Source organism: Strix uralensis, chromosome 5 (genome assembly GCF_047716275.1).
Source record: "Strix uralensis isolate ZFMK-TIS-50842 chromosome 5, bStrUra1, whole genome shotgun sequence".
Taxonomy (NCBI): domain Eukaryota; kingdom Metazoa; phylum Chordata; class Aves; order Strigiformes; family Strigidae; genus Strix; species Strix uralensis.
The window spans coordinates 69380344-69407620 of NC_133976.1; the positions used below are offsets into that span (position 1 = coordinate 69380344).

General features: G+C 41.3%; 2 protein-coding genes across 2 annotated transcripts in view; both read right to left on the reverse strand.

Moving 5' to 3' along the window:
- The window catches only part of DERA (deoxyribose-phosphate aldolase), a 56518-nt gene extending 40425 nt beyond the window's left edge, over window positions 1-16093 (reverse strand). Inside the window, exons 1-4 of the mRNA XM_074871515.1 lie at window positions 16054-16093; window positions 6740-6837; window positions 3086-3233; window positions 1234-1329 (exon numbers count right to left, since the gene is read on the reverse strand). Of these exons, the coding sequence (XP_074727616.1) occupies window positions 1234-1329; window positions 3086-3233; window positions 6740-6837; window positions 16054-16084 (373 nt within the window). The 5' untranslated portion in view covers window positions 16085-16093. The remainder of the gene's footprint in view (window positions 1-1233; window positions 1330-3085; window positions 3234-6739; window positions 6838-16053) is intronic.
- Window positions 16094-17045: 952 nt separating this feature from the next.
- On the reverse strand, window positions 17046-26587 carry STRAP (serine/threonine kinase receptor associated protein). Its single transcript, XM_074871516.1, has 10 exons — window positions 26326-26587; window positions 25067-25202; window positions 24251-24332; window positions 23916-23988; window positions 22169-22265; window positions 20602-20739; window positions 19896-20032; window positions 18940-19089; window positions 18316-18381; window positions 17046-17978 (listed from the first exon to the last, which is right to left on the reverse strand). Exons 1-10 carry the CDS (start codon window positions 26435-26437, stop codon window positions 17917-17919), a joined length of 1053 nt encoding a protein of 350 aa, XP_074727617.1. The 5' UTR covers window positions 26438-26587; the 3' UTR covers window positions 17046-17916.
- Between the last annotated feature and the right edge of the window lie 690 nt (window positions 26588-27277).

Consider the following 27277-nt stretch of genomic DNA (forward strand, 5'->3'; position numbering starts at 1 on the left):
CTAATACACCAAAGAGTTTGAAAGCTATTCTTTTTTTATCCCTATCATGATTCAAAAAAATCTAAAGGCATCTCACCCTACCCTCTCTTCATCCAGAAGCATTAGCTCTTCCCTCAAGAACCAATGTCCAGCAAGATACTAAATGCATCTTGTGAAAAGGTCTCTTTCACATGCCTTAAATTTTTCCAAAGCAGCCTACATAAGAAAGCACAATATCTATTGCTTCCAGCAGAACAGAGCAAACAAGGACTGAACTCATACATGAAGCAATACATTAATTCTCCTCAATTCTTGTAAGTAGTATTTCAAGTTAAATCCTAGTAATAAGTTTAACAGCTAAATCACAATATCGCAAAAATTGCTTTCAATGATGTCTACTTAAGATTACATTTATGATGTTTAAGTACAAAACCCAAAGGTAACTTCGGAAATGGAAAAAATAATCATTTTTCTCTCTGACATATAAATGCATTTAGTACGTATTTTTTTCCCTACACAACAGTGAAACAACAACAAAAAAACTCACCAGAAAACATGGATCTTAGCATTAAACACCTGATTTAACTTCAAAATTAGCCCTTGCATTGAGCAGGAGGTTGGACCAGATGACATCCAGAGTTCCCTTCCAACCTACATAATTCTTTGATTCTAATTCTTGCTTATTGTAGATTCAGGACTTTTCTCTCGTGTGTGGTGACTGGAGGAAGACCTGCCACTATTAGATTTGTAAGTACAAGTCCTGAACCTGTGTGCTGCTCAGCAGACAATAACCCTTGCCTCTGCACACAGCTTCACTGAATCCAGCTTGTAGGATTATACTTAAAAGCCAAAAAACTGATAGGGAAAAAAACCCCTTGTATTAGAACTCCTAAAGCTCATATCGCAATATTATTATTGTTGTTCTGATTATTATTATCATCTACTTAGTGTCTACTGATACTCTGTCCAGCATACTACCTCAATTTCTTCTATTCGGGTGAGGAAAACACTGATATATCTTAAGGACCTCTTTGAAGAGCTTCCAGCAAAATAGACTTGGCATTCCTGATAAGCTTGAAGTTGAAAGAAAAGAAAAGATTATACCAGAAGCAAATCCTCTCGTCCATTCCCTTCCTTCCACCTGATATTTTTTCACCTTACTCTCTGAAACAAAAGCAAGTCCAAACTTCTGGATTTTTCTACATATTTTAAAGCATAAAAATATTTAATTGGATATTTTTGAATAAAGCTTACCTGAAGCTACTGGAATGTTACAACCAGCAGCCTTTAGGGCATTAACAGCATCGGTGACTCTTGCAGGATATACACAAACCGCTCCGACAGTAATACCTGCAAAAGCCACAGTTCACTTTTTCACATATAGATTTCCACCTTCTCGACTGCAATCCATGTTATGAGGATGTGCGCATTGTTCTCACCTCCCACTTCTGCATTCTCACAAGGATCTAAAGCACCTACACTAGGGACATCTGTTATATTGCTCAAACAGTTCAGGTTATTCTCCATATTGTTCCCTCCCTCATGTTCCTTAACCTGATCCAGGGACCAAGTTTGCATTAGCAGGAGTTAAAACACCAAGATTTTTATTGACAGATTCACTGTTTAAAGCCAACACATACAGTAAAGACGTGCTTAGTCAGCAACCTAATGTGAGAGAAACCGCACTGCCGAGCTCTGTCATTACTTGTTGAGCCAGACTGAGCCCAGCAGCAACTGAGCAGTCTTTATGTTAATGTAGTCCTACTGCATTTCTAGTTAAAATGGTATTCTCTCAAAGTCTCAGATAATTGACCTCATATTTAATAATTCAACTGTCTGAAGAGTTCATAAATCCAAGTTTTAAAAAAAGACTAATCTTTGATATTTTATGTGTATGGCTTAAAACCAGAGGCCTGATCCCCCTTTGGTTCTACATCATATGACTTCAATCAGTGGACCAATGCCTGTGTAAAACTGAAATATTTCAATAGTAAAAGCATGCCCCAAATGTCGCTGGGATCTTCTTTTTGTAAATCATCATAAGGCCAACATGACAGGACAAAAGTCAAATGGTATTCACTGACACATCAGTGATTACATCTAGAAAAATTCAGAAATGCTGCTCAGATATAAAGAAGTTTTATTGATAGTTATATTGACAGTCTCAATTTGTTCTGAAGTTTTACTGTGTTCAGTCTTAGGTGTAACACTGGGACTTCAGATGGAGCCTACCTGAGTAATGTCAATGAAAGTTTTACCACCAGTTCTTAAGGGCTGTCTTCTGCCCCTTCAACTCTGTTGACTTAGCTGGGAACTCTTGTGTGTGTGTGTGTATACATGGATATGCACACAACCGCATACACTTACTACAGGACTTAAAGGAGAATGGGCTGAAAAGATGTCTCCTGTCTTAACTACTGAAACAAGCAGGTAATAGATTATGTTTTCTGAAGGAAAAATTACATGCTTAGGACTGTGGAATGCATTTTTTCTGACAGGCAAAATGGCAGGCTCAGTAGCTACAAACAGAACAGCAGCTAAGCATGAAATCCAAAGGAGTTACATGAACACTCCCCCCTTCTCCAATTTACTAAGGACATAAGCAGATTAACATAATGCTCAATTAGTTTCACCTTAGTGCACTGTTATTAAAAGACATACACTGAGGTTATGCACTTCTGGCTTCCACATCAAATTTGCTCATTAGGTATCATAACTTACAGTGTTGCCCTAAGTCCATGCTTCACTTTGGTTGCCAAACTGAAAATGTTTTTTTTTCTCCTTGTATTCCTGTATTAACTCAAAGGAATAGGTATTTTGCACTTAGAATTTAAGACAGTTGCTTTGAATAAGACCATATAGGACCTAGTTTGTTCTCTCAGAACTATTAGTTCTGCAGCACTGCCTACCATAACTGATTCCATTATAAGAAGAAGGAGGCCATTTTTACAGCTTTCTGAAAATTGAAAAAATAGTCAGGAAATGTAGACATATTCTCTACAAAATACATACAACAAAAACTATCATACCTTTATCATGCATGAAAAAATAATGAGGAAATGTAGACATTTTCTCTGCAAAATACATACAACAAAAACTATCATACCTTTATCATGCATGTCCAAGGCTTTCAGCAGATCCTCTCTGATGGGATGCTTTGCTTTAAAACACAGTCTGTAAACATTTGAAGGAGTATCATCGCCTGAAAGAGTGGTAAGGTCTATACAGGTGACAGCTTTCAGAAACCAAGCAGCCTACAAAGGGAGTGAAGCAAGGAATACAATATTTCAGTTTATACTTCCAAAGCCAAACTGACTTAGAAGATGCAGGAATCAGAAGCCTGGCTCTCACTCTAAGAATGAGGAAACACAGGAGATAAAACGTGGAGGATATGCAAAGAGTGGTTTATGACAGACAGGGTTGACAGTTGTTCATGTCTTGAGCAGTATTGGCACAGTAAATCCACTCTCTCAGAATCAAAGGATGAAATTCCAATTTTTGGTGCAAAAGCTAACTACCGAATGGGACTCTGTAAGAATCAGACAAACATTTTCACCTGGACAAAAAGTATCTTGTTTTAAATTTAATTCTGTAAGACAAAGATAAAAACATCACCTACGTGAAGAACCCCACTGTTATGCGCCATTCTATACAGTATGTCTGTATCTTTAAGGCTTGTATGCACGAGAAATTACACACACCCTTCCAGAGGAGCACAGGTTTGCAATTGTCAGTAAGCAAATGAATCTACACATCAGCAATTTGCACACTTGCACGTTTGCATGCTTCTCCTGCTGTGAGAGCGAAACATGGAATCAGTGGGGGTAAGAACCAGACTTCTTAAAACTTAGGGTCTAGACTCCAGATGTTTCCAGCTGCTTTTGTGTGAATCAGGAATAAAAAGCATCTGTAATTATTTGGTGCAAAAAATAAAAGCAAGAACTAAGTGACAAGGCTAAAGCACTCTTTAGATGAAAACGCTACAGAATTTTAAAAGACTTATTAATCAGAGAATGGAACAGAAACACAACTAAAAATTTTTGGAGTTTTTCTGATGAACAAGAATTGAGCTTAAGACATTATTTTGAAATATTTGTTGAAGGTCTTCCAGCAAATTCTCATTTACAGCAATGGCTTCACTAAAAGCTGACATCTCTTAGTGGGCATTTGTTCAACAAGGGGAGAGTTTGCAATGGCAAAGTCCATTTGAGACCATAAAGTTCCTCTCTTGACTTCTCTGCTCTGTGACACGATTGGTCAGTATAGGCAGCAAAACTTGTTGCTTCTGCATGGAGGTATTACTCTGCAAATCTTAAGTGGCTGGCAGCCTACAAACCCTTCATACTTCACTGATAGGAGTCGTCTTTCTGAATCTTCAGTAAATGTTACACTGAAAGCTGCTTTGGGGTGATTGAACAGAGTAATAAACCATTACTGGCCTCTGTTAGTCTAAGCTTGACTGCTTGTTTCTAACTTTCATCCTATAATACTTCAGAAGGGTTTTTCACTTTAAATGGTTTTAAGTTTCTTTTACTTGGAGTATTTTATCCTTCATTTGAGGGAGTTTTTGTCTCATCTCTTATGACATGAATCATAAAGTCATCAAGACAGATGTAGTCAGAGAGTTCCAAGAACTGGTATGAACATTTTTTTAAAAGGGTTTTTCAAATGTGTATTTTGGGGAATGGGCTTCAAAATTTGAGTGTGTGGTGCTACTTAGATTCAAACATGTAAAGGTTCAAAATCATCTCCTGTGAAATGAACAGCACATGACTATCCTCCAATGACAGTGTTCAAATACAGGAGAGATGCTTCTGGCATTCTTCAAAATAAAACCTTACTCGAGTAGCTCAGTACCAGTGTTACTACACAGGAGAGTGGAGAACTGTTAGTAATAATTAAACATTTGAACTACAGCCATGTTGAGGGAGTGATACTAAATCCTTTTCTTCCCAATTATTCTTCGTAATCAAAGCCTGTGGTTCTCTATTTCTTTGTTCTTTCTATAGCAACTTCGGCCAAATCAGAAAACTTCTTCATTCCTGATGTATCTGAAGATGGCCGATGTTATGGAATACCCTCTGGATTTTCTCACTGACGCTATTTCCCAACCCAGAGTCACTGGACTGCCAAACTTGGTATCAAGTGACTTTTTATGCATAAGAAACTCTTGAGAAACGCTGAGCTGATGTCTAACCTTCCTCAGTTTATGTCCATTTTTTATTTAATCATAACATTCAAAGCACAAACTTTCAGGTTCATGTAACAGGAAGTAAGCCTTTTTCTATCACCTTCCAGTAGGATCTTATAGCTACATCAAATTATCCCCAAAATGTCATCTGCAAGATCTGTGCTCATTATGAACACAGCTTCAGCCACCACAGAATGGCTGCCCGACATGCTAAGCTGAGGATACCAATGATTCTGAACAGCTCTTTTAAGAATTAAGTATAATTAAATGATTCTTGCTTTATTATACTATGTTGGACTGTTAAGATTGATTCTTGAGTGTCTCCTTCCTCCTGCCTCCACATTAACAGCTACTGTTGGAAGTAAACAACTTGTTTAGCATGCAAAGGGAAGGAATCACACACATTTCCTTGCAGAACAGCTGTTTTATGAATGAAGAATCAACTTGTCTTTGGACACCAGTTACAACCCCATGGCTGAGAGCTCACTGGGAGTTCCAGGTCTGCTCCACAGCATTTCCCAGACCTTGCCCTTGGCTGAATGTTGCCAAAGCACTTATAGCATCCTGCAGCCAGCTCTGCCTGCCGTTCCCCTCTCAGTGCTTCCTCTCCTGCTGCTGAACCACCATGCAGCCATGCCTCACCTGCTTTGCTTTGCAGAAGGTATTAGCCTACACTGCTGACCTGATGGCTTTGCATTACCATTCTCACATACAAACTAGAGAAACCAAAATGCATACTGGGCTAGTATCTGCCAGCTCTGCCACGGGGTCAATAACAGCAAAGGCTGACAGTAACAGTTGAGACATTAAATGTATGTGTTCAATGAATACAAGATAGCTTTGAAGAAAAGTTCATTTGCAGCACCAGATTTAGTGGTGGCTTACCTGAACTTATTTGATACTAAGATGGACAATAACTGATCATTTACATTATCCCCAAGAGTGGAAAAGTCAGTCTCCTTAACATTAGTTTCTTTCTTTTTCTTTCTTTTCTTTCTTTCTTTCTTTCTTTCTCTCTTTCTCTCTTTCTTTCTCTCTTTCTCTCTCTCTTTCTCTTTCTTTCTTTTTCCTTTCTCCCCTCCAATGCCATAGCCAGTCAGAATTTTTAAGCTTTAGGTAAGAAGTAGTTAAGCAAAGAAATCACACATATTGGGGATGTTTAAGTAAAGAAAAATCATCCAGGTAGGTCAAACTTGACAGGGACCACGATTATATCTTACAGCTTTAAAATTAAAAAATAAGAACGCAGCGTGCAGAGAAGTCTGTCTGGGAAACAGAATAAATGTGGTGGGATAGTAATATACAATTTAATCCACTCATGAATAAAGATGACTTAAATTCATTTGCGGTTTTGCCACTCATGAGTTATAAGGTTTTTAACTTGTTTGGATAAATACGTCACCTTATTCCATCCCATCATCATCAAATACAAATTATTAAAATAAGACACAGACAAGCACATCTTTTAAGTTTACATGCATCTTGAAAAAAAATTCAATACTGCAGCCTGGAGAGGGAGAGTGACTGCTTTAAAAATACAGGAACAGAATGCATAAAAAGAGCACTTACTTGCCAATTACCTTTCACAGTTCTCCATTTTTTAATCCGTTCTGCATACCTCACAACTGCAGGTCGATTCACATGCACTTTCGACATCCAGCCAAGTTCTGGGGTGGGAAAAAAAGAAGAAAAAGTCTCATCTATTTCTGTGTTCTTTTAATATATGGTGTGGGACTTCAGAAGAAAGTTGTAGCTTGGTTTGGGACCTCTGAAGAGCATGTTGTGCTTTTACGACTTTTAAGGGCTTGCATACTTAACACCGGTCCAAAATATCATAATAGCATTAACTTCTGTTAGGGTATGATCTGTGAACTGCATGTTTCACACAGAGTGTTTTGTTTGCCATTACAACTGAATTAACTTACTGCTGCTGAGCGACACTATGTTGCCAGTCCTGGACTATTAAGTTTATTATACATGCAGCATATTAAAAAAAAAACCCACAAAACAGCCTTCTGCCATTGCTTGCTGATTTACTTCTTGATTTCAAAATATGGTAACATTTATTCAGTCCTTTGCTTGTCTGCTGGCACCCAGGATACAACAGCATTTTTTGTGTTCATGACCCTTTATTTACAGGAACTGTACCCCACACAGTCACCAAAACCTCTGCACAGACACTTTCATAACAAAGCATTTGGGTTGTTATTGTCTACTGAATTTGCTACTAGCGCCTGACTAACTACAAGTTTCCAAAAGCACTGAATTCCTGGGCAACATCCCTGCCTGGAAGCTGTTGAGATGCATGCCTGCCTGAGAAGTGCTCACCTTGCCAAGCACCCCAGAAGACTCGGGGGCAACATCTTCAACATGTGAATTCCTTCAGATGACCACTGAAGACAGCCTAGCTCACAATTTCAATGAGTTTCAGTATCTACAAACAATAACCAGACCCAAGGAGAAGCAGATGCTCAATGTATACTAAAATAATGAAACTGTCTAAAAACAGAAGCACCAAAAATTGGACACTGCTTAAAGAAGGGTAACTGACAGATAAAGAACTGAGGGTCCAGGCTCTTGAATCTTGAAATTTCTGCTTAGTATGATAAACCAAAAGTGTAATTCTGAATGTTAGTAAACACAAACTTCTCACAGACCTACACAGGAAAAAGAAATCAGAATATCTTTAAAATCTCTCATATCCCAAAACATATATAATTCTTCTAATCATATAAGCAATCCATGAAAATACTCTGAGAACAGCATCAACAATCATTAATCACCAATCATCATCAAGTCACCACCATCGACCATCCAATATCACCATCAGTTAAGGTCAGTACATGGACATGGGCTTAGATACTAAGATAATAATTCTGGGTGACTTAAATTATTGTATCATCTCTATGAGTCTTCTTCAGTACTGTATTAAACTTGCATTTCCCTCGAGCACACTGATTAAAAAAGGTTTAAAACTTTAAAAAAAAGTCAACAGAATCACTAATTTTGTACAGAAATCTTATCCTCAAATTTTTTTCTTCCTACTTTAGAGTTTTAATAGCCAAAGAAAGTGCAGAACTAGTATAGTGGCTAAAGTATGTGTAAATACAAGTTGTTTTCGCAATTAGACTTACAAAAAGCTCTGGAGAAACCAATTTAGGGTAAAGATGACTCAGTGGAAATGCAGGACAAAGGCATGAAACACAGCTAAACGAGATCTTGTTCTGAGCATAGTAAGCCACCTTGCTACCACTTTCCTATTATACCATACAAGTAATTTAATGAGCAGTACCTACAAGGTCAAAATGTTGGCCAAAATCAGAAAAAGTAAATCAAAAGAAGGCATTTCAAAGGAATCCTAAGGAATTTAAGCATTTCTTTAAGAATTTAGCATCAGTCTCACTGTATGGCAACAAAGAAAAGGAGGAGCTTGCAAAGTTGCAAACTGAACAACAAACCCTCATCACTTCCCTCCACTTTCAAAGCCACAGGCTTATCTGCTCTGCCCCAACAGCAAGAAGCTCAGCTAACACATAGAAAGAAGGTGAGAAAAGGTATTGCAACAAAACCGATGGCTACAACTTTCCTTGTTTTTGAATATGAATAAATGCAAACCATAGAAACACAGACAGTTGAAATACAAACTAGTGAGACCTCTACATCCGCTGCAGTTGCTAAAAGGTTGAGGCTCCAACATGATCATAAATCAGTTCCCATGGGGCCACTATAGGCAATATTTGACAAAGTCCACAGGGAAAGATGAGGAAGAACAGTGGAAGTGAAATAAGCTACTACTTTTGCTTTGCGCAAAGTCACCTGTGAAAGTTACCATATATCAGCTGATCAGCAATAGCTGATTGCATGTTCTTTGAAAATATGCTGAAATTCACTGGCTTAAGTCCTTTTCACTGTGTAACACATTTTACCTTCTGTTTTAAATAACTCAAGACTAGTCATGGAGGTAGCTGACACATGGCAATTTGGTAACGGGTAATATCTAATTTTTGTGCCTGAGATGCAAGTTTCCTTGAATGACCATAGAATTTGGAACTCCAAGTATTTTTTTGAATGTGGACTATCAATCCATTGTGCACAGCACAGGCAGAAAACTTTAAAAAAAATTAAAATATTTTTTAAAAAATTCAGAACTCCATCCTGTCTGTACAACTTAATGTGAAACATTATGCAGCTTACTAAAGGAAATAAAATGGTGTAATAAAAAAACACACAGCGAGGAAGGACAAAGGTTCTGGTAATACGCAGCAGCAGATGGAGACTTCTATCTAACACAGACCTTTTATTCAAGCCCACTTCTCCATTAATTAAAGCAGTGGGCAAGTGAAAACAAATATGTCTCAGCGTAATTGTCTCTAAATAGACTTTCAAAGTTTGCCATGTGAGGTCTCACCAAATCTTTAAATGTAAATGTCTCTATTCAGAAAAATCACTCACAATTCCAGCTTTTTTTTTTCATTAAAAATCAGAATAAAACCATTATTTGAAATAGAACTGACTGCTTTCGGATTCTCCCCCTCCCCCAAGCTTTATGATTTAGTATCTGGCTAAGGAAAACTATATTTAATTAGGCTCATTAACCTTGCAGTGTGAACACGTCTTTTTTTTTTTTTTTTTAAATAAGTCATCTGCTAGTCATCTGCACAGTCATGTGGCTTCAGGGATAAAAGTAATTAAAGCAGTTACACTACAGCTAATTAGCCAATATTCTGTAATCACTCTTCAAGTTTACTTTTTTCTCTGAAGACATCTGAAAAAATCCTATTCAAAACCTTAACAGGAAATTCAGCTCCTCTCTGAAGACCATGAATCCAAAAATACCAAGCATTTCCTCATATAACAATAAATAAAACCGCTTCATTAGTATAATTACATAAATATCTAAGATACCTAACACATCCCTCATAAAACAGACTAGGCTTTCCAGAAGCTTTAAAAAAAAAAAAGTGTAGATGGCATCCCTTCAGATGGTGAAACAGAAAGCTCAAGAATGCCTGAGGCTGTAGTTTCACAAGCATTTTAAGGCAGCACTGTCCCCAAAAGAAGCTGTCCCCTTAACTGGTTATTTCCTGCTCTGTGCCAGAAACAGCATGTGTGCTCCTGCTCTTACCATGAACACATGATAAAATGGGTAAGGGAAGTGATGAAAGCTGTTATTTCTGGAGAAGCAGTGAAACTGCGTCCTGAACCTTTAGTGGAGAAATCAGGTGTTCAGCTGGACACAGGCTGACCCCAGCTGGCCATACACAGCCAAGCAAAGCCACTGAAAAGAGAGAAAAGGCTTCAGGATCAGGTCTCGTTACAGCTATCTACCACGTAAGCTGTTTAGAGGTTTGATTATTCAGTTTCTCCAAGACAGAAGCTGTAGTTATTTTTTCACAGTGATTCTTGCTATGAACCTATTTTATTTTCAGATGGCTCCTCCTTATATGAGACAAGTTCCATCTCCAAGTCATCAGCATTCAGACACTCAAACCATGACACCAAGGCACGAGTCCTGAACTAGAAATCAGCTCTACTATCTCGTGACATTAGTGAAATCACACATTGTTCATGGATCACGGTATCCTCCAAAGCACTTTGAAAACCGCTGACAAGCTTTTCCTCAGAAAGCAAGCAGCAGAACAATGGGAGCTTGATTTCCTGAAGGTCCAAGTCCTCTGCTGTTCCTCTCTTCTCCCCTGGCTCCAGAGACCTCTCCTCACCCCAATAACCCAGCTGTCCTGTTATGGTCCTTACAGCTATGGAGTAAAACAGGACATTGTTAATTGCATAAAGCCCACAAAAAAAGATGTAATCAGAAGTCTTGTAATTGATGAGCTGTGTCTGCCTTTCCCTCAACAGAGGGATTAATTCAGTCACTCCACCCAGTGACTTACTTATTTCTGAGACATCTATCTGTCCTCCAAATTTGATTAAAATTGTCCAGCAGATTCAAAAGGTGTTAGAAAGGAACACTTTAAAAACAGAGCCACAGTACAGGCTAAAACCAGCTATTAATATATTAGAACAAAATTACGCTATCTTGAAAAGAGATGCAAGACTTCATTATCTAAATGCCACTTACCAACAGGCTAGCTCTCACATGTAAATGGCTCAGAAATACCAACTATAATTAAAAATATCAATTGAAATATAATGAATGTATTTCTGGCCCTTCAACTAGAAGGGCTGAGCAACACGGATATTTTTTTTTTAGAATCCAAGAACATACTTTGCAAAACAACTGTAACTAATTATTCATTACTCAGAATACATATGTATATATATATACACACACACACAGAGAGGTAAAAAAACATATAATCATAGAAGAATTTGGATTCGAAGATCTCTGAAGGTCATCTGTCCAACCTCCTGTGCAAAGCGGGGTCAGTTCTGAGTTCAGACCAGGCTGCTGAGGGCTTTATTCAGTTGGGTTTTGAGAGGCCCCAAGGATGGAGTCTGCACAGCCTCTCTGGGCAACCTGCCACACAATCTGACTGTCCTGCATGAAGAAGCTTTTCCTTATATCCAGTATGAACTTCTCTGTCTCAAGACAAGCCTGCTGTCTCACTTCATCACATCACGCAATGTTATGAAAAGCCTGGCTCTTCTTTCTTGGTACACTCCCCATAGGGATAAGCAGGCTGCTGTTATGACCTCTGAAGCCATCGCTTCCCCAGCCCAGCTCCCACAGCCTGTCCTCCCTCCCAGGGCAGGTGCTCCAGCCCCTGACCGTCTTGGTGGCCCTCTGCTGAACTTGTGACAGTTTATCAATCTCTTTCTTCTGTTGGGAGGCAACAAAACTGGTCACAATCTTCCAGATATGGCCTAGCAAGTGCTGAGCAGAGTGGATGATCCCTCCTTGCCCACAAGCTCCTGTCTGTGTCCCTGTTGGCATGGTCTGGGAGGCCACTGGCCACCTCTGCTGCTGGCTCGTGCCCAGCTTGATGTCCACCAGCCCCCGGGGCCTTTGGGCAGAGCTGCTCTCCAGGCAGGCAGCCCCCAGCCTGTGTGGCTGCGGGGGCCGTCCTCCCTAGGGCAGGGCTCCGCCTTCAGCCCTGCTCAGTGTCACTGGGCTCCTGTTGACCCATGTCCCTGGTCAGTTTGGGTCCCTCTGAATGATCTGGCTAATTTAATCTCATTTGCAAACTCTATGAGCAAGCAGTCCATCACCTCTTGCAAGGTCACTGAAAAAAATGTTAAATGGGATGGGTCCCATGCTAGACCCCTGCATTATCCTACTCAGTACCAGTCTCAAAGTAGAGTATGACCTATTGACCATCACCTTCTCAGCCCAACCATCCAATCAGGTTTTTAACTATTTTGGCATCCACCCATCCAAATGTCCCAACTTGGACACAAAATATTCCAAAAGACTGTCAAAAGCCTTGCTAAAGTTGAAGTAAATTACATCCACTGCTCTCCCCTTGTCAATATATCCAGTCATTTTACTACGAAGGCAATTAGGTTGGCCAGGCATGATTGACTCTTTTACCAATACAATAAATGATAAAACTATATGACTGGCAATCAACTGCGCTGTTGTTTTGCCATGTGACCTTGTGTTATAATTCAGGCCATTCCCCCCTCCAATCTCTCTACTGAGTGGCCTGAAGAAAGACTTGTGTCTAGGCACAAGTTCATGCTCCACACAAACAAGCTGTGTTATCTGATTGGTTTTAAACATCCTACGTGCCATTTTCTGCCTCTACCAAAGGTTACTGAATGTCTGTCTTTCTCCACAACTTCTGAAGCTGTTGCATCAAAATTCCATCTGCAGGGAACACAAAACCCCTGTAGCAGATATCTGCATCCCCTCAGTTAAACCAAAGGAGTATGCTACTAGCTTACACTACAAAGCAGATGCTCATTGATGTGTTTCACTATTTTGTTGTGAAGTCACATTAAAAAGTTGCATCTGATGCTTTTCTGAAACATAACAAAATATAAAGCATCTGGTCCATTATACTCCATTGTCCTCAGGAGCAGAGCAGGAGAGGCAGACTCCTTTCAGCCCCTGCAGGCATCATGGTGAACCCAAGTACCCAAGAATGGCTCCGCAAACAGTCCCTGTGGAATGACAAACTTGTAAAATTCTTTAACCTCCTTCTTTACACAACTGTCAGATGGCAAATGTATCACTGTATTAGACTAGTGACCCTCTGACTAGTTCATGTAAATCAGTGTCTTTTTATTTGTGTTACATGTACCTGTTCTTTATTCCAGGTAAACACCTTGTTCTTCTACTAAGGAACAGTGATAAGAAGACAGACAGTCAGACAAAAAAGTTTAATTAAGGGCTTTTACAAAAATGTATTTATTGTACAAAAAAAAAAAAAAATCACATGGGAAAACATTATACACCATGATTTGGTAAGAGTTTGGCTTGTCATTGATAAACAGATAGATGCTCTCTAATGGCAGCATCAGAAATTTGCTTAAATAATGACATCAGGTAGCAAGCACATAAATAGCAGACACAGAGAAAAGGACTCAAATAATACACTTTTAAGTAAAAGATACTTTACCACTAGGCGGCCCTGTTAGAAAACTATAATCCTACAGAATGCTCTGTGAAATACAGGGCAAATAACTTGAATTACGGTTAAAGCTGCTGGCACAAGCTGTCAAAACCTTCAGAAGTCAAAGTGCCTATGCCACAGAAGATGTGTGTATTGCTGGAGATCATGAAAGATAAAGGCAAGAGTTTAACATGTCCTGGAGTACTGCTACCAGCTAAGATACAGCACTACGATACAGCAACTTACTTAAATATAGTCTTTAACGTATGTCAGATGTGTATTTAATGAGAGAGCAAATGGCAGGGAAAGTCAGCTCTCCCTTTAAAGCAGCCAGCAGTTAGAAACAGCCACAGCAGGTATGCTGCCACTTAATACAAACGCAGTTATGGCCACACCATTCACCTACTATGCCTGCCCTGCACATCTAACCCAAAGCATTTTGAGTGCAACTAATTTAAACAAAGATCACTGTGAAGGGATGGCAAGTACCTGTGGATAAGCTGAGGGCAGTGGCCTTTCCAGGTAAATCAGCTACAGCTGGAAGAGGCCACATGGTGCAGCCCTGAAGACATTCATCCCTGTGTGCTCGCCATTAATAATCTTGAGCATTAGTTGACCCTGCCTCTTGGGCAGGGGAGGGCTACTTACAGGAGAAGAAAGAGTTATAGTAAATATTTGGAAATATTTGGAATACTTGTTTTAGTGGGTGCAGAAAACCAATGATTATGTTGTGCTGGTCAGCTGCACATTGAATACTTTTCCCTTGACTACAGCTGTACATCAAGATCTGGCCAAATGTTAATCAGGTCACCTGTCTCTTCCAATAATTTCCCACTTGGCAGCACGGCCTTCCTTACATGTATGCCTATCCGGCAGAGGTTGACTGTTTGATAAGAACTGAACTGATTTCACATTCAAGTTTCTGGACTCCCCACGCATATCAACAATAAATTGTAAGAATAAAATTACAGTAAGAAAAAGCACAACACACACCTAGTTTAAAGTAACTGGAGTGCATTTGCAAACTTCCGTGCTAGCTTTTTTCCTAACAGCCACTGAAGTTTTGCCACTACATTATTATGTTTGTGTCAGCAAAACAATGCTGTTCAGACGGCTACAGTTGAAACTCAGTTGTCCCTGCAAGCAGCCCACAAATAAGTGTATCAGAGAGCAATTTGACAGCTCACTTTTAGGAGTTATATCAACAATTTTGGTGAATGAAAACAGTCAACTCTCAGTTGTCCACAGGCTAATCATTTAACCTGCATATTAGCTCTGTAAAAATGCCCCTGCTTGTGCTAGAGACAGGAGCATAGCCACTGACACCATGCAACATGGCCTCCAGAACTCTGCTCGTGCTAACTTTGAGATCTCCCTGTTCCACACCAGCTGTTCTTTGCTTCCCATCTTCCATGATGCCACCCCTGTGTCTCCTCCACGTAACTGTCCACCTACTCATATTGAGCAAATTATCATACCTTAAAAGCAGAATGTAGGAAGGCTGACCACCTTAATTCATTCCACCACTGCAGCTGGGTTTAGATGGGTGAAGTCAGTAAGCTGTAGTAGACCTTTCTCCTTCCCCACCTGCTGCAGGTGGGCAGCCAGGCAATGTCAGAGAAACCCTTTCTTGGCTGCTCTCTGCCTTCCCTTGAGGCACAGCCACCTTCTGGGCCTGGAGACCACCTGCAAAATCCTCACTGGTCTTCAGAGAGCAAGCAATAAGGAGAAAGATAAGTAAAGTCCCGAGTTTGTAAGTCAGAATCCAACTAATAGAAACTGTTTTGAACCTCTTGGGGAGAAAGGGGGGAGAGGTTTATTCAGTGAGAACCAGAAAGGTGCACAAGAGGGGACCGGGCCCAGCTTTGTGACAGGCCTGAGACTGCCGAGTCCCGCAGTACCCGCCCTCCTACAACCCGGAGCCTCTCCAGCCCAGGCCACACGTGACCGGCAAGCCCCAACTTCTGTTTAACCTGGAGCACAGAAGGGAAAACAAGCCTCCCCCAGGCCTCCCGGTTATACCTCACGAGTATACGTTAAAGGATCTAAAGGAGCCGTAAGTCTATTTCTCCTTTGGCTTCTCAGAAAAAGAAGGTTTCGCAGCAGCCCGGCTCACACGCGCAGCGGCGAGGCGGCGGGGAGAGGCGCGCCCAGGAGGCCGCCCCGCAGCCGGGCACTCCCCGGCACGTTTCCGCCCGTTCCCAGGGCGGGCGGCCCTGCCCGAGCGGCGCTCCCCAGTTTGCCGCCTCGGGAACCCCGCACGCCACGGCTCCGCAGCTCCCGCCTCCACGGCCCCCGTGGCGGGGGAGGAGCCGCAGCGGGCGGGTGCCCCGGCCCTCCCAGCAGGCCGCCGTCCCTTACCCAGCTCGGTGCCCGCGTTTCGGCCCGCCATGACCCGCGCTGCCGGCGGCTCTCCGCCCCCGCGGGCGGGGCGGGCAGACTTCGGCCTCGCCGGTCCCGCCCCGCGCGGGCAGGAGGCGGTGGCGCGCGGGCCCGGCCCCAGCCCCGGGGCACGGCCTTCCCCCGCCGCCCGCGGTAGCACCGAGCCCAGCACACCGGAGCGGTCGGTAACCTTGGTTGCAGAGGTCTCCAAGGCCTACCCCACCCCTCAACCTCCACAGGGTGAGAGACCACTCTGGGGGCGGAATTTCTAAGAGGGTCTGTTCCCTTAGTGGTAACACCTAATTTGCTGTCTTAATGATAAGAAGTCCAGGCAACTTCCACTTTCTTCGAGTTAAATCTCCAAGTAGAAACTAGTGTTACACATACACGGGGAGCTCTATAAACTCACTGACCTTGTAAAGCTTTCTATTAACACCTGCAAAATCAAAGTCTCGTAACAAAGCCACCAACACCTCCACAGCCCTCACTTTTTTCCAGAGTTGTAATGACACAAACTCACATGAAAAAAGTATTAAACATTGTTAATATTCTCATTTAGATGAAGCATCTTGCAACTTTAGCCCTACTTGCTCAGTGCTAGCAAAGAAACCAAAAACTCACAACATCATGATGCCAAGCAGCAAAGGGTCACTGCTCAGAAATCTTAAGCTGCTGTTCCAGACATCTCTATGAAACTCTTGAAACATGGCATGAAATATTTTCTTATGTTCAGACAGAATTGCCCATCTTACAATCTATGCCCCAGTTTTCAAACTTTAAGTTTCAGTTTTCTAAGATGATAGCATTACTGTACTCTTAGGAAAAATCCAAAAGAACAGGAGGGGCAAGTATGAAGAAAAAAAAAGAAAAGGTGTATGAATAAATATACCTCTGTATAACTTTTCTCCTTTCCATACAGAAAACATTATGTAAACCTTTCAGCATAACATTAAAGGAAATGACAAGTGGAAGAACGGCAATATTTTCTTTAATGAAGAAAATATGATTTTTAACCTTGAAAGAGTATTTTTATCCAGTCTGGAGGACTAAACCGAAGCTTTGTACAGATTCATAGCCAACCTCTGAGACTTTCACGTACAACCAAATATTTCAGGCAGCATGTTTAATTTAGAAGTTTTCACTGGTTTTAGATTTTAGGGACTCATGTTTACATTCAAACTTTAAAAGAATAAAAAGACACAAAGCTTACAGATCAAAGAACTTGCCACCTTCTATACCAAAGACTAAAACATTCTTCTTCTTCCTTCTATATAGTACAAAACTAAGATGCTAGAAAGGATTACGTAATTAACTTGGCTGCTTTTCCATTCCATGAACTCAAGGCTCAACTGTAACATACAAGTTTTGAGAGGCATTTTATTTAGACAACTGAAAACAGTTAAATGTTCAGAAGCAGCATACAACGAAACAAAACCCGAACCAAATACTTTAAGTACATAATCCCTTCTTTTAAACTAAAGCCAAATGTTCCAACTTTCAAGAAAAAGAAATGGGTAAAAGTCATTGTATCTCTTCTCCATAATAAAGAAAACACACTACAATGAGTCTAATTGAAATTGGAGAGACTGGATCTTGTCTTGCACACTTCTTTGAAAAGACAGTAGGCAGTTATGCTAAAAAGATAGCAAAACTCTACTACTCGTTGTCTTTTTTTGGATACTCAGTTCTCTTACAGACAACACCTAGCCAGTTCCACCACATTCTCATCAATTACTGCCCATCTTTGCCTTATGTAGAGAACACGCTCTGGAAGGCTGCTGTTTATCACTGTTCACTTGATTTAGTCTCATATGTCCATATGTTGCGTAACAGTTGCAATAATCAGGCCTTAACTTCAGGAGTTGAGCTGTACACCGAATCAGAGTTTTCAGAGGGAAGATCTTCTGCAATTAAATAAAAAGGATATTATTTAACTTCACCATAGATCTATAAACCAAAGAAATGCTGCAGGGATTGCTTAAAGATCAGTTCAGTTTGCTTTCCCATTTAACCTGATCCAGTTATTCTACCCCATCTGTTCAGTCTGCACAGCTCTAGTCACTAGTCTGACACTCACCACATGGTCATTTTCAGGAAAATGCATTCAGAGATCTTTTGAGAAGAGTGAAAAATCCCAGAAGGTACTTGGGGAAAACTACTTCTTCTATACTAAAGAATGCTACCATCTCAACTGATCTTTTAACACGCAGCTGAGTTGAACCTGGCAGTTCAGTGAATTACCTATTTCCTCCTCTGCAGTTCCTGGAAGGGTGGTCCTTGCTTTTGCTGCTTCTGCATTCTCCTCTTCTGTAGAGAGGAGGGAAGAAAAAAAAAAACAACCAAACCAGTCAATACTTTCAGCTCCCCCCCACCGCTTAATCACACACACAAAAAAAATTTCCACTTAATTTTGTGTTGTGGATAAATAATTGGGTAAGCAATTCCATTAATGAATACTCACAGTCTTCTAGACATTGCTTCCTCACCCACCCCCAAAGCTTAGAGCACCGAAGTACAACATAAAAACCATCATCCACACTTCTTTCTAGAGATTACCTCCTTATGATTTATAAAAGAGGTATTTCATATTTCTTGCTCTTTAACACAAAAATACATCAGACTATCTGCTTAACTATCCACAAAATGTCTATATTCAATAATCTTACAGGTTTGAAGTTAATTACTTAAATGACAGTTACAAAAAGTAAATCCTTAAATCTAACAGACTTGAGTGGATATAGAGACCCTCAGAAGACAGTCCAGTTACTGTATGAAATTCAGCTTATATTTACCACTTATAATATATATTAGTTTTAAAGTGCACATGGAGAAGCCAAGTTTCACCAGGAACAAGCACACACTTACCAGGGACTACACACTTCCAAAGACCATAGGTTTTCCCTACTGTTGTCTGCCACAGCCTTAGTGTACCATCCTCAGAGCCACTTGCATATAACTCTCCATCAGGGCTAAATCTCACACAGTGAATTGGACCAAAGTGTCCTTTGTAAGATTCTGTAAGAAAACATATCAAAACCATTAATTTCAAATTTCAATGAACAACTGAAATTAGTAAGTAAAAACTGATCAGAATAGGAAAAAAAAAATATACGGGGGGGGACGGGGACAGACGGGACATGACAACAACACACGGACATGACAGACACTGACAGACACACACACACTTTCTCAGTATTTAAACTTCTGATGCAAAACAAAGCTTCTTTTGATTGTTATCTCAGTGATCTCAATTTAGGTAACATATTAATGTTTTATTAACTGCAAGAAAACAGGTGCTTATTTATTCTAGGCAAAACTACAACGCAAGCCAGTAGCACAGAGTACACATGCTCTCTTCCTTCAACCACTCACTCCACATGTACAATTTTAAATGAGGACAGGATCAAACAAACTTAGAAATACACTTTTTTTTGAAATATATTTGGCCAACATTAACAAGAACATACACACCCCACATTTTTCATAGATGCAAGTAGTTGCAACTCATTAGACATATCTAATGAATGCTGCAGTATGACACAACATACAACTTGCTATTGCAGCAATACAGAATGACAAGGGTTTTTTTAAAATAGGTGCAAAAAGCTCTTTAATGGAGGCTTTAATTAATTCTAGAAGAATAACATTAGGTATACTGAGATAGGAAAAAATGCTTCACTGATAATACACCTTTTCATCCTCTTGCAAAGCATGCTATGCTAAGGCCTTAAGTGAGTACAACAGTTTCATTTATTAGTCATTATTTCATTAATCTAATACCCATTTCAGAACTCATTTTTGATTACAGAAGACAAACATACCTAATTCTTCTCCTGTATTATAGTCATATTTATAGAGTTTAAAATCTTCACCACCTGCAACCAAACATTCTTTTGCAGGGTGAAGTGATGCAGAATTGATTGTAGCAGGTGCTTCAAATGATTTAATCTGTTCTAGGCTGAGGGAGAAAAGTTTGTTAACAAAGTTCATCAAAAATAAGATCCTAAGAGCAAAGAAACTGTGATTCTACTAATCACAACTGCTTTTAAGAAAAATAGAATACACTCACACACAGTTTCTAAAACAAGTTTTAATACTTGCAAATCACACTCATCAAGTTAGAAACGAGTTCAGAATAAGCAAAACAAAAGTTCACACTTTCAGAACTACCTTCTGGAATATGTTTAAGCATGTAACTTGCTTTCTTAAGACAACATAAAGATATATAAATAGTTCTCTGAAAAGCACTGAACTCCAGCTGAAACTTATTTAACCACAATTATACTTAGTGTGAAATACAAAAATGGCACCGGACCTTTACAGTCTAGCATCTTACAGACAGTTAGGGTTCACTATTTTAGAAGAGGGTAGTTGCTTCACATTCTGCCTCTGACAAGATAGCAAGCAAGCAAAGATGTCCACTAATACCAGTTCTGACAACTTGGTGATTTTGGGCTTGTACAGTCAGTTTTCACCCACAACCAAGCCCATTACTCAACCTATGAAAATTCTGTGTTTTGGACTCACGTTTCTGCACTATGAAAAGCAATAGTCTTCCCATAGGTTATCACAAGTATCTGTCCTTCTGGAACATACTCCATGCTGCTCACTGACATTGCAACATTTAGTGCCTTCACTTCGGTCATGGTACTCCGGTCCCAGAGGCTTAAGAGGAAACAAAAAGGAAACAAGATTCTCAGATTACTTCAGCAAATCAAACAATTTTTCAGCTCCCATCCGTGGCAAGATTTGGATCAAAAAAGCCACCTAACAAAGAATGTGATTTGACTCCACAGGCACTTTGGATGTTCAGTGGCATCCTTATGTTCATTCTCACCTAGGCAAAGTTTTAAGACATGCTTACTTTAAAATACTGCTGCTTTTGAAGCCTAATGCAACCACATTAAATGGAACACATACCATTTAACTATTCAAGGATTGTCTTAGAGATTAAAAATCTTGGTTTAAGTCTCCTGAGCAATAGAGCTTTCAAGAAACAAGGCTTGATGATTCTATTCTGCCTTTTTACCTCACAAAGATACAGAAATTCATTTACGATAATAGTTTTCTATCTAGCGGTACAAGAGCTATCTAAACAGAAAAGAAATGTCATTGTTCTGTTATAAGTAAGAGTCTTTGTTCACTGGCTGACTGCTGTATTTATATTTCTACAATTCAGAGAAAATAAACAAGACTAGGCTCCTGCCTATCTTGAACACCAGGAAACTGAAAAGAACTGGAGCTAGGAAGCAGACTACAGGGAAACTGCACCAGTGACTTCACCCTCACATCCTTCTTTCCACAAAGCAGAAAAGACTGTTCTATTTCTCTGTCCTTTGTGCCATAAATGAAAGAGTGGTGAGTCAGCTAGGCAGGAGGTGACACTGGTCATATCAGCCAGAAAGCTGAGGAAGCAGTCTTCTGTTTGAGGAAGTTAGTTTCAGCATAGTTTGAGGAAGGGTCTTTGTCAATTCATCTCCCCATCAGCCAGGTTTGTCTAGGTTTCAGCACAACTCCTACCAATTGGGCATAAAGTAAAACACTTAACCGTGACTGGATGAGCCATCTTATAAAAACACTAAAGCCTACTTATCAGCATGGCATAAAACCACTAAAGCCTACTTATCAGCATGGCAGAGCAAGAAGGCTAGGTCTATCAACACAGCAGTGTTTCCAGATACTCTTCCCAGTCTTTTATCCCAGTGCGTGGCTAGTCCACACCTTGTGTGTCTTTGAAGGCTGGATTGCTGGAGACAAGGCAGCAATACCTCAGCACAATGCATATGCACAAGACCTCATCTATAAATTCATCTTCTCTAGGATTATGAAAGGCATAATTTATTCTACTATGCAGATCTCAAAGACAATCTACTCTTATCAGGGAGGATATGTTTATGGGGTAAATAAGAATTATTACAACAGTTTTATCTCTAACAGCAGAAAAGATGTATTAGGCATGCAGCTATAATAATCTAGGATCAAATAACCTGTGTTACTTATATCTTTTACCAAAAAGCCTAACTATCTGCTCACAGAGATTATGACAATAAATAAAAGTGAGATTCTTAGAAAACTGAAAGTTACTTTTTCTTACCGGACAGTTTTATCATCAGCTGAAAGAATCTGTTTGTCATCACTGCTCCATAAAGCCTTTTTAATGCCAGAAGTATGTCCGCTGACAACATCAGGTTCTTAAAATAACGCCAAATATTTTAATACATATCAAAAAATGAAATAATGTCATGCAGCAGTCTGGGAGCTTTCTTAAGCTATATGGATTTCCATTTACTAGAAACTATAAAATTACTTCAAGCACTTATGACTTTATTTGTAGATCTTATTCCAGAAACATAATAAATGTAAACTGGGTACGTGATTGCCTAAATTTAAAAAAGCTTCATTAGTTTAACATCAAGGTTCTCTACTTCATATTAATCATCAGTAGTTCAGTATCAACATGAATTTGAACACACTTAGATATATGGAGTCTTTTTTTTTTTCAGATGACTAAATTTTAATTAATTAGACTTATTTCACAGACTCACAAGGTTGGAAAAGACCTTGGAAGATCATCTAGTCCAACCATTAACCTGACTGTTCTCAACTACACCATATCCCTAACTGCTATGTCAACCCGACTCTTAAACCCCTCCAGGGTTGGGGACTCCACCACTGCCCTGGGCAGCCCATTCCAACACCTAACAACCCATTCTGGAAAGAAATGCTTCCTAATATCCAGTCTAAACCTTCCCTGGCGCAGCTTGAGGCCATTCCCTCTTGTCCTATCACTTGTTACTTGGTTAAAGAGACTCATCCCCAGCTCTCTGCAACCTCCTTTCAGGTAGTTGTAGAGGGTGATGAGGTCTCCCCTCAGCCTCCTCTTCTCCAGACTAAACAACCCCAGTTCCCTCAGCCGCTCCTCGTACGACATGTGCTCCAGACCCTGCACCAGCTTCGTTGCCCTTCTCTGGACACGCTCGAGTAATTCAATGTCCTTTCTGTAGTGAGGGGCCCAAAACTGAACACAGGAATCGAGGTGTGGCCTCACCAGTGCCGAGTACAGGGGTAAGATCACTTCCCTGTCCCTGCTGGCCACGCTATTTCTGATACAGGCCAGGATGCCATTGGCCTTCTTGGCCACCTGGGCACACTGCTGGCTCATGTTCAGCCGGCTGTCAATCAACACCCCCAGGTCCCTCTCTGACTGGCAGCTCTCCAGCCACTCCTCCCCAAGCCTGTAGCACTGCTGGGGGTTGTTGTGGCTGAAGTGCAGCACCTGGCATTTGGCCTTATTGACACTCCTCCAGTTGGCCTTAGCCAATCGCTCCAGCCTGTCCAGATCTCTCTGCAGAGCCTCCCTACCCTCGAGCAGATCAACACTCCCACCCAACTTGGTGTCATCTGCAAACTTACTGAGGGTGCACTCGATCCCCTCTGTCCAGATCATCAATAAAGATGTTAAACAGGAGTGGCCCCAAAACCGAGCCCTGGGGGACACCACTCGTGACCGGCCGCCAACCGGATTTAACTCCGTTCACCACAACTCTTTGGGCCCGGCCATCCAGCCAGTTTTTTTAACTGGCAAAAAAAAAAATTCTAATGAGTATGCGTTGAACTGAAACATGCTGTCCTTTAAGTCCATTATAAATAAACTGTAATTCACTTGTAAAAGCATAAACTTAAAACATACAGATTATCTTACTATAGCAAGGCTATAGACACTACATTTGTAAAACAATCCTCAACTTTGTCTTTCATAATTCATAATAGAAAGTAGCTCTTAATTTCAGAACTCTTATTTAACTCCAAAAAACAAGAATCAGTTCTAAGAGCAGACTCACCTGCTTCTGGCTTGCTCAAGTCATAGATACGCAACAGTTTATCTTGTCCACCTGTTAACAGATAATTGCTATCCTGAAACAGAAGTTATAAAGGGTCAACTCTATTTTGAATGAAAATACCAGCCTTCATCTAAGAGTCTTAAAATAACAGTTCTTTCTCTCAGACAGCCTCTAACACAATTATTACATTTAAACTACAATCTTAAAAATTAGAAGTGGTATGCTAGAGTATTTGCTTGTTAAGATACACGCATAAAAAGTAGAAAAGTAACTAATAACATAACGTACTCAAGAGCTTATTTCTCTGGTGAATAAGATATAAAGGTTTTTCATACCTGTGTAAAATCCACACTTTTGACAATGTGTTTGTGAGCCAATGTGATTAGTTCATCACCTGACACAGCATCCCACACTTTGCTAGACAGCAAGAGAAAACATTTATATTTTAGTAGAACCAGGACAGTCAGATTAGTTTGTAAGCAATCTTTTGTGACACCATCATAACATTTTATCATAAATGCTACATTCTTATAAGTCATAACCCAACCAATGAGAATACTTTATATGTTTTTACTAAAGCTTTTCCTGCACTATCCCACCATTTTCCTTTATCCTCTTCTTCAGGATAATGCAGGCTAATTAGCATTTTAGTTTTAAGCCAAAGGCAGTTCTCTGCAACTTTATTAATAGAGATTGCCCTCTACTAACAGGATTCAACTTGCCAAATACTAATTATGCCTCAAACAGCAAAAACAAATAACGAAAAACAAAGAAATAATTCACTAAAATTTTCACAAAGAGTTTTTTTGTAATAGAAAGAGGCTAACTGGTAGAAGCAAAATTAAAATCACTCTTTCAACTCTGCTATAACTGCAGTCCAGAGATCAGAGCCACACAGAAACGTTATTCTAGCAAACTGGTATGGTAATTAAGTATATATATATCAAGAAGCAATCATAGTAGTTCATCATGACAGAATTAACTGTAGCTGCTTTCAAGAACCTAAAAGAAGCTAAGTTTTAATTTGGCTAGCCATCAATAAGTGAACAATTACTAAAGGAAAACAAATTAATCAGTAATTTACTGCAACTATATGTCATGAAAGAACACTGCAATCAAAATGCAGACTTCAAAGACAGTTAATCACTTACGCTGTAAAATCTGCTGCTGCTGTAGCTGCTTTAGTGGCATCCGTGTTCAAAGTGGCACCCCAAACAGCACCTTTATGACCCAGAAATGTGCCAATCCAGTCTCCTGTGTCGCCCTGACGCAGCATAGGCTTACCATCTTCACAAAAACAAAACCAATATTCAGGTAACATGGTAAAAAAAAAGGAAGCTGTTTTACAAAAAGATTCCCTTGCACCAGCATGTGGAAATACCACATACTTTATGAAGCTATTCTTTGTAAAAGAGTTTAGCTATGCAGCTGTACTAGCTGCATGCATCTAAAACTGTGTAGACATTAAAATACTACTCCAAATGAGACAAAAGTTTTCTTTATGTTTGTGTTAAGGTAGAAGGGAGGTAGAAAGGAGCACTTTGTTTAGGTTTTATTTTTACTCAAGTTTTCTTCAGGCAGGACAGTTGTTTGGTTTTTTTTTTTTTTTACTTTGGAACAGTATTTTCAGACTAACAGTACTCAGAAATGTCTTGTCTTTGTAATCAGGTAAGTTTAAAACACATACAGAAATGCTGTAAAAATGAAACAGAATGCCTTTCTTGGGATTATTTTTTCTGGGAGACTATTAACAAGTTGTTCACACAAGAAGATGTAGACCTGAACTGGAAGCACTCCAAGGCAGAAAGGAATGTCCTTTCCAATTTATGAGTACAGGAATAAGATTAACGTATACACGTATGGAGAAATGCTATTCACGTAATCAGAAGAGCTTTCACGGGAAAGGAGGCAGACATCATCATTTCATCAATTTACCCAGGAAGATGCTCTGGTTAAACTGGAGCTCACTTTAAAATCTACAGCCTATGTCCTCAGACGATAGAACTAGGCAGTTTTCGAAACAAATCTTTTGGAGGTTTTCCCTCCCACAACAGTCTGGATCCAAACTGGGCGAATGCGGGCTTCCATACCCCCCAGGCTAACCCGGTAACTAAGCACCACAAAAGTCAGCTCCCCTTTTCACTCGGCAACACGTTAAGCTGGTATTACCCTACGAGTACCAGCGTTTCACTGGACGAGCAGGGCACCCCGGCACAACTGGCCCGGCGAGCACCGGCCGCTCGGCCCTTCCCGCCCGCCCCAGCAATACACCCCTCAGGAAGGCGACGCGCGGCCTACGAGCGGCGGGGCGGAGGCGCGGCCCACCCTGCCCCGCTCCCCACACACACAGCCCGGGGACGAGGGCATCCCCGCCGGGCCGACTGAAACAAAGGGGCCGGCCCCCACTCACCCTTGCAGGCGCTGATGAGGAAATAGCCGTAGGGGGTGACGCCGCTAAAGGCCAGATCCACCACGGGCCGCGTGTGCCCGGAGCACGTCAGCGGGGTCTGCCTCATAGCCATGGCGGCGGCGGCGGCCCCGGCAGCGGGGGAAAAGGGGCGCGGGGGAAAAGGGGCGCGGGGCGGCGGCGGGGCGGCGGGCACGGAGCCAGGGAAGGGACACGAGTCCCCTCCGGCCGGGCAGGAAGCGGCGATCGCGGTGGCGGGGGAGGAAATGACGTGACGGAAGCTGCGTCCGCCGGGGGCGCGCAGCCGGAAGTGGTGGTGGGCGCAGGCGCAGGGCAGGCGGTACCGCGCGGCCTCGGGCCGCGGGAGCCGGGCCGGTCATCGAGGGGTGGCAGCGGCGGTGCCCCCCTCGTCCCCCCGGAGCTGGGTGTGCCCGTGCTGCGTCCGGCGGGTTGTGGCGGGGCAGCCGGCCCGCCCTGCGCCCGCAGCGCTCCCGCCCGCCGGCCCGCCCGCCGGCCGTGCCGAACTGCTCGTCAGCCGTAACGGCCTCTGCCGCGGCGGCGCTCCCCGCGAATGGGACAACCGGCTCTCTTCCCTCGTCCCAGTTCTGAAGGAATAATAATTTACTGGCGCCAGGGTCCGAGGCTCCTCAAGGCTCCTTTATTTTGATTAGGAGCTCTTCTACAGCAGTTCCCAGCAGGCCCCAGCCTTGTACTTGTTTTTCAGTAGTTGGGGTTTCATGAATGCCCGTGCTGGCATGGCCTTCCTCAGGCCCCCGTGCCCAGCTCCTTCCCAGTTAGTTCTTTGTGCCCCTGGGGTGTTCCTGTGATCTCTTCGGGCTCCTAAACCAGCAGCAAATTAAGCCTACCAAAAGGAAGCATAGTTTTTTCTGTCGGACTAGTTCCCCTCACGGTCACTGCAGGAGCCAATAAACCAGTCCATCCAGGAGGCGGTGGG